General features: G+C 45.5%; 1 protein-coding gene across 1 annotated transcript in view; it reads left to right on the forward strand.

Annotated features, from left to right (window-relative positions):
* Positions 1 to 4,769: 4,769 nt before the first annotated feature.
* The window catches only part of LOC142566404 (transcriptional repressor scratch 1-like), a 45,762-nt gene continuing 38,462 nt past the window's right edge, over positions 4,770 to 12,069 (forward strand). The window contains exon 1 of the mRNA XM_075677399.1: positions 4,770 to 4,974. Coding sequence (XP_075533514.1) covers positions 4,770 to 4,974 — 205 coding nt within the window. The remainder of the gene's footprint in view (positions 4,975 to 12,069) is intronic.

Consider the following 12,069-nt stretch of genomic DNA (forward strand, 5'->3'; position numbering starts at 1 on the left):
GGGAGGAAGCACATGTTCCTATGAGTTGGAGGATCGCTAACGTAGTCCCATTGCTAAAACCTGGCAAAACGCCACTGTCTCTTGACTCATTCCGTCCTGTTATTTTAACGAGCTGTGTTTCAAAGGTGATGGAAAAGGTGATCGACATTAGACTGCAATGGTGGATAGAATCCAGCAGTTGCCTACCAGATCAAATTGCTGGCTTCAGACAACGCAGATGTACAATGGACTGCATCTTTGACTTGGTAACGTTTGTTGACCATGAGATTAGCTGTGGAAACATTGCTGTTGCTGTGTTTATTGATATTAAGAAGGGCTTTGACTCGGTTCGTCACCTTCACGTTCTACTTGGACTCGCAATTCTCGGAGTGCATGGCCGAGTACTCAAATGGATCGCTAACTTCCTGAGAGACATCAAGATATATATAAATAGAAATGACGGCCAAAGCGACGAATACACCATAAATAAAGGAGTTCCGCAAGGGAGTGTATTAAGTCCACTTCTCTTCAATGCAGCAATAGCAGGTTTATCAGCAGTACTTCCAGCAGACATAAACATATCTATGTATGCTGATGACATTTGCATATGGACATCGAACAAGTCTCTAGAAGTTGTCAAGCATCGGTTGCAGGAAGCTTTGAACGCAGTCGGTGATTATTTAAGAGGACGGGGCATGAAGATATCTTATGCCAAATCAGCGCTTCTGCCTTTCACAAGAAAAAAGGTTAGAAATTTGGTCTTTCAACAGATGGCCATGTGATCGAGCTGGTTCGGAAACAGCGTTTTCTCGGCGTGATTTTAGACCACCAGCTTCGATGGACTCATCATTTGACCGTCCTGGAGGACCAAATTAGTTGTGTTATAAATGTTCTCCGCAGAATCGCAGGCACAAAGTGGGGTGGAACAACTACATCCCTGCTTCACGTCCACTCAGCACTCAGCACAATATGGACGTCCCTCCATCGGCTGCAGCTATTACAAGCTCGGAGTTTACGAGTGTGTCTAGGAGTCCCGCAAGCTACGTCCAGTCACCTCACTATTGCAGAAGCGCGGGAACCGCATTTCACGGTTATTCGGAGTCTGGAAACATGCCGACATCTCTTCAGAATTTCTACTCAGGATTCCGCACACCCCTTTCTCTCTCTGATACAGAACCGTCCAGGTGCGCAGATACACGCCTTGTTCCGAGAGCACAAATCACGACTCCCACGATCACTTTTTTGGCACTCCGACCTCTGCTACCCACCATGGCTTCTGCAAGGGCCGAAAATAGAAACGTCAATCGAAGGCCTTCAAAATAAAAGCGACGTTTCCACATTAGCAGCAAAACAATTAGCGTTACATCACCTATTTGACAAGTACCAGGAATCTATTCACGTCTACACGGACGGTTCTATAGTCAAAGAAAGTGCGTCTGCAGCTTATGTTATACCATCCTTAGGGGTAGAGTGCGCTTGTCGACTAGGACACACGTCGTCACCATCAATAGCGCAATTAGTGACAATTTTCCAAGCCACTCATTTTGTCAAAAGATATGAGACACCAACAAAGTGGGTAATTGGCACGGACTCTTTATCGGCTTTAGCATGTCTTGACAATATTGATGACAGCCAACCACACGCACTAATAACATACGCAATACTGAAGAGTTTAACTCAGGCTAATGAAAGGAAATATGAAGCGATATTACAGAGGGTTCCGGGCCATGCTGGTATAGCAGGCAACGAACTAGCTTACTCATTGGCAAAATCAGCCCATAAAGGTGCAGAAATTGAACTCATCCCTTTATCGCCAATGGACACAAAACGGATATTGAGAGTACTATAGAAAGACTTGTGTATCTCAACATGGTTTAACGAAAACACTAAGGAATCAATACTTTACGAAGTAGACCCTCACCTCGAATACCAGCTGGATGTACAACTCTCTAAAAGGACCGAGACACTTATTCACCGACTGCGCCTTGGGACAGCATACACCAAACATTTCCTGCATCGCATCAAACGGGCTCATTCCCCGGCTTGCCCCTGTGGCCACGATGATGACGATGTTCGCCATCTACTCCTCGAATGCCCCATATACGAGATACGAGATACAAAGAAAGCAGCTAGAACAAGAGCTACACTCCATCGATCCTCACCGGCCTTTCTCACTCGCAAAATTGCTGGGCCCATGGCCATCGAAAATAGCACAGCGAAAAGCATTGAACACAATTGAACATTTTTATGAAGACACAGGCATCCTCAACAAATACTAGGTATTGCATTGAATAATCACACGATGTCACTAAAACATTCTTCTATTATTTGTAATTATTAATGCTTGTACATTACGTGTTATACATTTTTCGTTGTTGTGCGTGATTATTAGGGCTTGTACATTACGTGTTATACATTTTTTGTTGTGCGTGAATTATTTTAACACAGTAATTCCTCATCTGTTCATACGCTCATCGAACTCTACATCATGGCCGTTTGTGTGTGCTTGTGACTGTTTATCAACTCATTGTGGTGCAACTTGCATTTGATTTTTACACTGTGATGTTCATAGGCGTATATGACTCTGCTGTGGCTTTCTCACCCTATGAAGTGATTTTTCTTTCTTTTTTTCATTTTCCAAATTATTTTTTTTGTATCGTTGTTTCTGCTATGAGAAAAGGAGTAGCCGTCACCATTATAAGGTGACTACGTCTCTTTCTTTTATTTTCCTTTCAATAAAAAAAAGGAACTTCTCGCACTAAAGCTGTGAGCTTGATCATAACGATAGCAATGATATGAAGAACTTTCTCCGCCAAGAGGAAAGTCCGCATTACTGTTTCCTTATATATATATATATATTACGAAGAGATTTCCGCCGAGTGGTAAGGCAGTCCACGTGACGTAACAGCGGCGCCTATGGGACATGGGAGCACCTGTTATGATGCTACTTATCTGATTTTAAAGAAGAATGTCACCTTCACTGCATCTTGTCCTCTGATCCCCAGGCTACGCATTTTCACTTGCTTAAATCACCACAGTGGATAATCTTCTTTTATGTGTAAGCATTCACCGGATAATATGTTACATCTGTCAGCAAGTTATTAAATAAAGCATAAGTGACAAATTTTTAGATGACTACACGTTGTCACTTACAATCAGCCATCTTATAAGCAACACATGTAAAAAAAATAAGCGCAGTAGAAAATTTTATGTCATTGATTTTTAAATGAAAGAACAGTGAGCGAACGGCAAATAAAACAGATAGATACACCCTGTGCTCTCTCGTCCTCCCGCTGCTTATATCATGATAGGGAATCGCGATCTAACAATGTGCAACATTGCACATTGTTGCAAATTTTCATGCTGCCGCTTTTTAGTCATAGAGGACAGTTAGAAGAAACACCCACAGGAGGAAGACGGGAGAAACGGAGCCAGTTCTATAGGATCCGTGCTTTTCGGGGGCCGTGTGCTTGCGCTAGCTTTCTATAATTCACCTATCCAAACAGTGTTCATTGCTCTGAATACGTATTCCACACGGTGCGATTTAACAATGCAAACAGCTGCCATGAACGGTGCGGCAGCACCATCGCAAGACGTTTTGATCCCCGTGGCCCGCAACCGAGCAACTGACAACTCTACGAGCGCCCAACTACGAGCGCCCAACTACGAGCGCCGCGAAACGCATCTCCAGCTGACATGTGATCAATCTATTCACCTGCAGCTACCCCGTTGTTATTTGGCAAACGCTACAACATGATGTCTTTTTCGGCTCATTTGCGACATTTCGCCTCAAGGATATTTGAAAACTGCACCATTATTCCGATAACTACAAATGCAAGTGTGAAAAGTCGCATTGTGTCAAGCTTCTTCTAACCTATCGAAATCAGTACCATTATTCCGATAACTAGAAAGGCAAATGTGAAAAGTCGCATTGTGTCAAGCTTGTGCTAACCTATGAGCTTATGTTAACTCCCATTCAGCTCTACAGAGAACACATAGCACAATAAGTGGGCCTCAAGTAGGCGTTAACGGCCCTGTGTACACTAGCGTCCGCTGACGTATGTCAGGGGCTTTTTCGTATTATCTGATAACTTTCGTTTATTTTACGGCCTGCTTGCTCGTCATGAAGAGCCCTATTCCACGACCATTCTAGCTTTCTTCCCCGGTAACTGCCTACATCACTCGGCCACATGTAGGCTTCTTCTTGCTGGGCTAAGATGAATCGGTGGAGTACAGAGGCCGATGTTTTGGTTCAAGCAAAAAGAAACACGGCGGCGCTGACGCGGTTGCCGGCAGCGCAACTGTGCCGCGGTGAGCGCGGCAGTGGCACCCTCTCGCCACCGCGAAGACAGCCGCGCGGACACTGCGCGCGGGAAGGGTGGCCGTCCACTTCCATCTTCTCCCGAGAAGGCCTCCTCCCCCATAGGGATGTTGTCGGGAGAGGGCGGCGCCTCGCGCGGGAAGGAAAGGCCTGGGGAAGGCCGAAGGGTGCTCTGCGCATGCGCCCGCCCGACGTTAGTGGAGAGGAGGTTGGCCGGCGGAGGAGGTGGCGGCGAGGGCCCGCTATAAAACAAAGCCCGAGGTGTAAACTCAGGTTTTCCAGTTTGACAAAACCGAGCGCACCGTTTGTTTGGTCGTTTTTTTCCCCGTTTTCCACACACTCCGACGGAGGCCCACGGCAACCCCCCCAGACGCGAGCGGAGCGGCAGCGCTGGCGGACGCTGCTCGGCCCGCGGCATGCACAGGACCCGCAGCTGAGCCAGGCCGCGCGCCGCCCCGGGGCCGGCACCATGCCGCGCTGCTACCTCGTCAAGAAGGCGGCCACCAAGCACCCCGCGGGGCCGGCCTCGTCGGGACGCTGGCCGTACCGCGAGCCCCTCAGCCCCAGCGAGGCCGAGACGGCGCCCTGCGCTCCCCTCTTCGGCGACCAGGCCGCCGACGAGCGGCCCGCAATCGTCACCTCGGCCGCTTTCGGGCGCACAAGCCCAACTGCCGGTGAGTGGACCGCGTGTCACGCCGGCCACGCGCCATACGCACGCACGCCGCCACGCGCCGCCCCCGTGGGACGCTTCCGCCTCAAGGGTGCTGACGGCCGTCACCCTTGACGCTGAAGGGGCCCGATGCCAACGCGTGCCGACGACGTTGTGTGAGATTTCGCGGGGAGCCCACCGCAGCAGATGTCGGAACGCATGGTCGGCCAGCGTCGGGAGGAGCACGATGCGCGCGAGAGCGCCGCCGACTCCTCCCGAAAGAACTGCCAGCCATGTGGCTGCTCGCTAAACGCGGGTATAGGAACGCCAGGGTCACGTGTGCCATGCTAGAATTGCAGCGGATGTGTGCGTGTGCGATAGGTGAGACTGTCAATCGCGTTCTCATAGCAAAACTGCTAAATGAGCCGCAAGTAGTTAAGCGACCGCGCAATCATGTCAAAATAACGTTTAACTGCGTGTTAAATGTAACGGAGATGCCTACACGTTGAATACGTGTGCTGACAATCATAGCATGCCACGAGGGAGGCTTTTACGGTTACCAACTGCAGTCTGAACTTGTCGTAGCCTCTTTGTTTCTCTTGCACATACGTATTAATTTGTCGAGCTGCAACTGACATACTCGAGAATTCACTTCCGTCAGCTTTAGTATAGGGGCTGTAACTGAGACAGTCCATTGTTCTGTGAATACAGCGGTCTTTATTTTTGGCTTGAACTTTCGCATATTCCGAGCACTCGTGGAGGCATGCGAGCAATATATGCCTCATTGTGAAACTCTTTCGCATGTCACACCACTTTGTTTCTTCGCAAAAAAATAAAGTAATTCTAGTGTTGAACCCTTAAAAATATTGTGTGTCCATTTCCAGAAAGTGTCTTCGATTACGAATCAAGGCAAAAGTAACTTCGAGTCGGGAATAAAACGGCAGCAAAAAGAATTTGCATTGTTGCGTAATTTGCTAGTAAACGCGCTGTAGCCACAAGACCCAACAAGCGTTGATAAACCACTCCAAGTTCACACGCTTAGGTGATCAGGGAAATGCAAATACCAACTTTAATTTGCACCAATACGCATTAATTACTAAGGTGTCCACTCGTTGACCTTAAGATATTATCCGATCATCACATGTGAAGTTTTTTTTATATGATCTAGCTAAGCCATTTTGTAGTACTGACTATTGAAAAGTGGCAAAAATGACGTCACCTCGTCCTGCCCCTTTCACCCTGTGTAAGTGTTTCGTTTGAGCTGTTTAGCCACCACGAGAGACGAAGTACTTGTGTTTGCGAGCTAGACAGAAATTATCAGCTGCTCCTGCGAACCACTTGTGATAAGCTATAAAGTAAAATCTAGGATTGCAAACGTAAGAGGATGTTGTAATTGTGAGCAAGGCTGCAAAAAAACTTTTGTTCCAAAAAGGCGGGGCACCTCAGTAATGTGTATTATACGTTATAAAAAGTGGGCCAATTGAGGCTATGTAGAAAAAAAATTAGAATGAATTACGCAACACGCTACGCCTAGATTAGGTTAAGGCAAAACAACTTGTTTTTTTCCGTAACCTTCTGTTTAAGTGGCAAGCCAGCTAGCTCAGAAAAATCCGCGTGGACAATTTTGAACGCTTAAAGCTGATAATCAGCAGCGGATAGGCTTTCGTCACGAGAATTCTGTTTTATGTAGTGACCGCTGAGATGGAACAATAAAGGAAATGCAGCGGCACGTCTCAGTAGCTTTCTTGAATCACAAATAATGCTTTGTAGCGTACGATATAATACGAACAGTCTAATTGGTTTATAGTGAACGAAATGTTCAGGGCCCCAACGAAAGGAAAGCAGGAAGAATGACACACAACGACGGGACCAGCAGCGGTCCTGTCCTTCTTTATAATTCTTGGTGTCGTTGAAAGCCCCGTTTATTAAGACACCTCTTGTAGTAAAGAAAACCTTTAACAAAGACTGCTCAACTACCATTTCTCGTACTACTACTTGTTGGTGGGCTAGCTTGCGCATAGTTCCTTTTAGTGCAAAAAGGCACGAAATCATTCGAAAAAAAATAATGAACAGACAGTACGGGAGTGCGAAATGTAAGGCCAGAATACAACAGGTGATCTTTCCTGCTTGTTTTTATTTTCTTCCTATAGTTGCGCACCCTTTTGCATCCTTTCCCGCGCGTGGTTGTTTGTCCTCACAGCAAAAGTAGGCTTTGCCGTTAGAATGGTACAATAGTGGCAAAGCACGCTTTACAAATATAACATTGCGTAGATTTTATTTGTTCTTGAAGAATATTATTAGAACACACTCATAACGCAGGTAGTTGCTCAATACTTCTCAAGTGAGTCCACTGATGCCTTAGAAATTTGTACTTGTCGACTGTAGTGATGTCGTGAAATACTAACCGGAAAATCAAAAGGCAGGAAGCCTTAGTGAGTGAAATTGTATTTTCACGTAGTCTGTAATATTATGGCAACATGATATTAACGTGTCACAAGCTGTCAGTAGGAAAACAAGGTCCTACAAAAAGAGTTGAACACTCCGGAAAATCTCGCGGGTGCATTCATTTAGGAGTACAAATTCTGAGGATCACCTTTGCAGTACAAACTGCTCTGGAGGCATCCACGAGTCGCCAAACGTAATTTACAAGCTAATAGAGAGAGAGAGAGAGAGAGAGAAACATAAACTCTGATCAGAAGACTATACAAAAGCCTTTTTTTGTTGTTGATGCTTGTTGGAAATTTGACGTAACGTGGTTACAAATTTCACGTTGCGATAGCGAATTCTATGAATATGTGGACGCTCACATTACACAAACAAGTGTAAACTCAATTTGAGATTCTTTCGTTAAACAAATATGTGAATGACGGATAAAATACAAACATGCGAGTTATACGCAGCAAAAAAGTGATCTTATAGTAGTAAGAATCAATATGATGTTTACGGAAGAGTAAATGTCAAGTTGACGAATGCCACGTCACATTATAGCTGTTGGAGTCACAAAACATCTGACTGCGAATTTGTTATCCACGAAGATACTACCTTTAAGGCACCCTACTGGGTGGCGTTGAACGTACAAAGTCAGGAAGTGAAACTCACCCGTCTGTTCGGCAGCAGGCTACTTCGCGTTACACTTAACCTGATGTGGAACTTGCAGTTCAAATTGTCCCAACTTTGTTAGCTGTTTGCTCGGACGTTACAGGTTTGAGCTCCTTTAATGCCACACTGCAGTACAGAGTAAAAATAGGATCGGTCTGCACGCCAGCATTTTCTTGTGTTGCACTGAGTGTAACGGAGAGGGTGATCGGAACCCTGCCTGCGCTTCCTTTGCGTGAAAAGAAGACGGTTTCCTCGCGGATGCGCACAACAGTTAGTTTTCCCGGAAGGACCGCGGGTTGTGCGCAAGGAGGTATCTGGCATGCCTCCGTCGATGGGAGACCGAATTGATGGATTCACGGTGACACATCTTTGTGATACGGAAAAAGACGCTCAGGAGGAGCAGTCACCGGACCAGCTTCTCAGACACGCCTGTCCTGTGGCAACACCGTCGTCGGAAGGGCCACTATTATCGCTACCACCACATAATGTTATTCAGTAGTCGCGATAACGTGTCAGCTAGGTGAGTGACATAATTTCATGTATCCAAGGTATACTTTAAAGAAGGAGAATGCAAGACCGAGGCGAGTTGACTGGAACGATAGTTGAAGCAATGACAGTGTACACTTGGAGATGACGCAGTACAAGCAAAGAGACGCTTGAAACTACACAAAAATGAGCGGCCTGTGTAGACAGTAGCCGCTCGTACTTCATGCAAATTATGTTCGAGCTATTGAGGTTGGTTTCACCAGAAATATCAGACACTGAAGGGACACTAAAGAGAAACACTACATTATCTTATTATTCTTCCAAAAATGCCATTTTCGTTCATTTTGCGGTACTACTAGAAGAGAAAACGAAAGAAAAAGTTCTATATTTAAAATTTTCGCGCCGAAATTTTAGCGCGTCTGCGCGTCAGTGTGACGTAACGGATTGCAAATTATTTATCGTGTTTGGGGCGTTATGGCTGCTACAACTTTTTGAAACTTGCAAAGTTCTGTCTATTGCTGTTTTAATACACACTGTCATACATGAATACCAATAAAAAATAGCTAGGCCCTAGTAGACATTATCAAAACCTTTGACGTAACGGTGAGGAGGTGCGGGAGCTTCAGAACTTCAAGGCGACTTTGCCCCATGTTTTCTTTTTATTGCGTCTTTTCTGGTGTACAAGCCTCCTCTCAGAGTAAGAGCGGCGCTTTCTTGAGGTGTCGTAAAAGGGCAATTTACTAATATAGCTATACTTCTTTCTTTTTTAATCTCCCTTTATATCATTCAAGCCATACTCAGGCAGGGCTACGTATCCGCTCCAAGCAATGTGCCTGAAAAGGGTGCAGCCATTCCAAACATAATGTTGCACAATATGGATGCACACTTTCTAAGCGTCATTTTTTTCCCTATGTCCGTTACATAAGCGTTCTTGCTTCCTTCCTTAACTCCAATTGTCTTAATCTAGGTCACGTGAAAAACCTTCTTCAGCGTACTCTGACGTACAAACTGAATAAATACACTTTGGGCCAGCTTTTGACGATAAGAATCTGAGTAATGGTCGTGGTAACAGAAAGTCAGAAGCCGCTTTTCAGTTTCATTTAGAGGTATCATACCTTTACGGAGTCTAGTATAATCAGGAAGTAATTTGTAGGATCGAGGCTCTGCTCATGTGCAGTAAGTACTGAAACACAAAATTATACTCATAATTCAAACAAATCTAAGCCCTAGCATTCGCTGCAGTGATGTAGTGAACTCATGGCGAGTTGTTATTCGAGCAGTTTCATAGCCGTAATCACTTAGTCGCTCAGCGTAATAAAGAAAGCACCTTTCTTTGTATAGCATAAAAATGAACATAAAAGTATGCATGAAAGAACAAAGCATACGGAGCAATACGAATAAGAGGAATAGGAGCGCAACATCGTCATGCATGAGGCCTAATAATGCAGATAACACTTGAGTAAAAAGTAGCTTAGTGGTCCAATGGGCAAGCGTTCACTCAGGAAAGAACTGAGCAAAAGAAGGTGCACTAAATGTCGAGAATGCAGCCGCGGGCCTCCGAGTATAAGTAGAGAAAGCAGCCTCTACGCGAGGCCTTCCTGTTTTCTTTCTCCGCTTGTGCCTTGTTTTCCTGAGTTCTGCTTTGAATCGCGTACAGAACTAGAGACCATGTTAAGTGGAAAATTGAAATGAGCTGTATTGTGTGTTTCTTTTATTTTCGTGTTCACACAAGAAAAAAGAATTAACCTTCTTGTTCTTATAAGGGGCGCTAAAAAGTTGGAGAAGTCCAGCATTTTTGATGGACCTTGACTTGTGTTTCTTGTTGTTGCGCAATAGACAAGGAAAATGCCATTTTCGTAAGTGGTTATTTAAGATCAGTTTCTTCGTTATATATACTTTTATTACTATACAGGTAGGCTGTAATGCTGTGCCTTTGCTAGTTACCAATGATGTCTGGCGTGTTCGGGTTAAATTTCAGGTCAGCTGTAGCATAATTGTAACGCCGAAAGCGAATTTCAAGTTGCCGCAGACCGTAGAAATAGTCATTTACTTGTGATGGCTAATAACGTCAGAAAATACCTGGTGTTTGCATGAAAAGGGAAAGGTATCAAATATCCACTTATCCGCAGCTGGCCTGGAAGCAATTTGCACATAAAAGGTAGCTAACAGCTCTGAACTGCTGCTGGCGTTTTTCATTGAACATGTGACTGTCAAAGGTTATGGCGCACGGCACAAGAAAAGAGCGAAAAAGAATACGTTTCCTGCCCTGCGCACGGTGCCACCAATTGGCACGTGCCCTGGTTTTGGTTCACACAGAGGTGTAGGCCACATCTATCCGTTCCAGAATTAATGCGTCGACAATAGCTAAAATGATATTTCAAAAGTGATGTGCGTTGTTTGTGATACAGTACACAATAATTGAGGAAGAAACCCAGAGAGCCAGGAAATTAAAATTACGGCACCTGGACATTTGGTACCTATGCGCACTAAGAGGATCTAACATATCGCGACGTAGCGCGTGCTGGGGATGAGGCGTGCTGAACTATGAGTATGGCTGTAGCGCGCAGTAGGGGTTTAGTCTCATGAAAAATGAATTTACGTGAGAGGGCGTCCATGAAACACGCGAAAACACGAATGGATATTGTTCTCAGTTGCGAGTCGTGACAATGAGCTGCATTTTTTGCTGTTGTTGCCCGCCATAGGGGCCGTTTCACAGTCTCTTTAGACCGATAGCAAACTCAATTGTTGGAAGCAAAATGCTTGTTGCACATGGTCTCTAGTGAAACGCGGCCTCGATGGCCAGGATTGAGGCTGCGTTTTTGAGTATATCGACCGAACACATCTGTGGCTGTGCTGCCATGGGCGGAAGCTTGCATAGACAGACTACGGCGTGCCCCTGCCAATAGTGAGCTATACTGCTCCCAGAAGGAATACAGGTAGGTGTACGTAGTTTGAAGACAGTGACATAGTCTGAGATGGTGAGGGAAAATGACGCGAAATGTGACGTTAACATGGAGGCTAACCAAATTTTATTACGTGGCATGTGAGTAAGCCTAACACGAGGCAACGGCGCATAGTAAAATCATAGAGGAAATGCTGATTCAGCAGAAACTACCTGGGACCCGATGCGGGAACTATATCGCCACCCTCTCTGAAGCCGCAGTGGCCGCATGGCTGCAGCCATTATGCGCTTCATATAACAATACACTTTTACACTGAGCATCAAAACTGCAAAGGACATGTTATATAGGTATAACGTCTGTGCAGCGTCTGCAGGATATACCGTATAGACTCGTGTCATGGCGGCACTTCTTTTGACAATTTTGGTGAGGTGCGGCCCCTACATAGGACCGAACCTCTTCGGCAAAATGGTGCCGGGGCAACCTTGAGTAGTGCATACCCAGGATCCCCGGATGTACCATTGCATCAGAGGTCAACGAACAGCTCTTGCCATCTAGTAGTGGTATGCGAAAGTACACAGAGAGCGAAAATTCGCCGATGCGCGAGTGCTGCATAGGGGTACTGCACGTGATTG

Source organism: Dermacentor variabilis, chromosome 1, assembly GCF_050947875.1.
Source record: "Dermacentor variabilis isolate Ectoservices chromosome 1, ASM5094787v1, whole genome shotgun sequence".
Lineage (NCBI taxonomy): Eukaryota > Metazoa > Arthropoda > Arachnida > Ixodida > Ixodidae > Dermacentor > Dermacentor variabilis.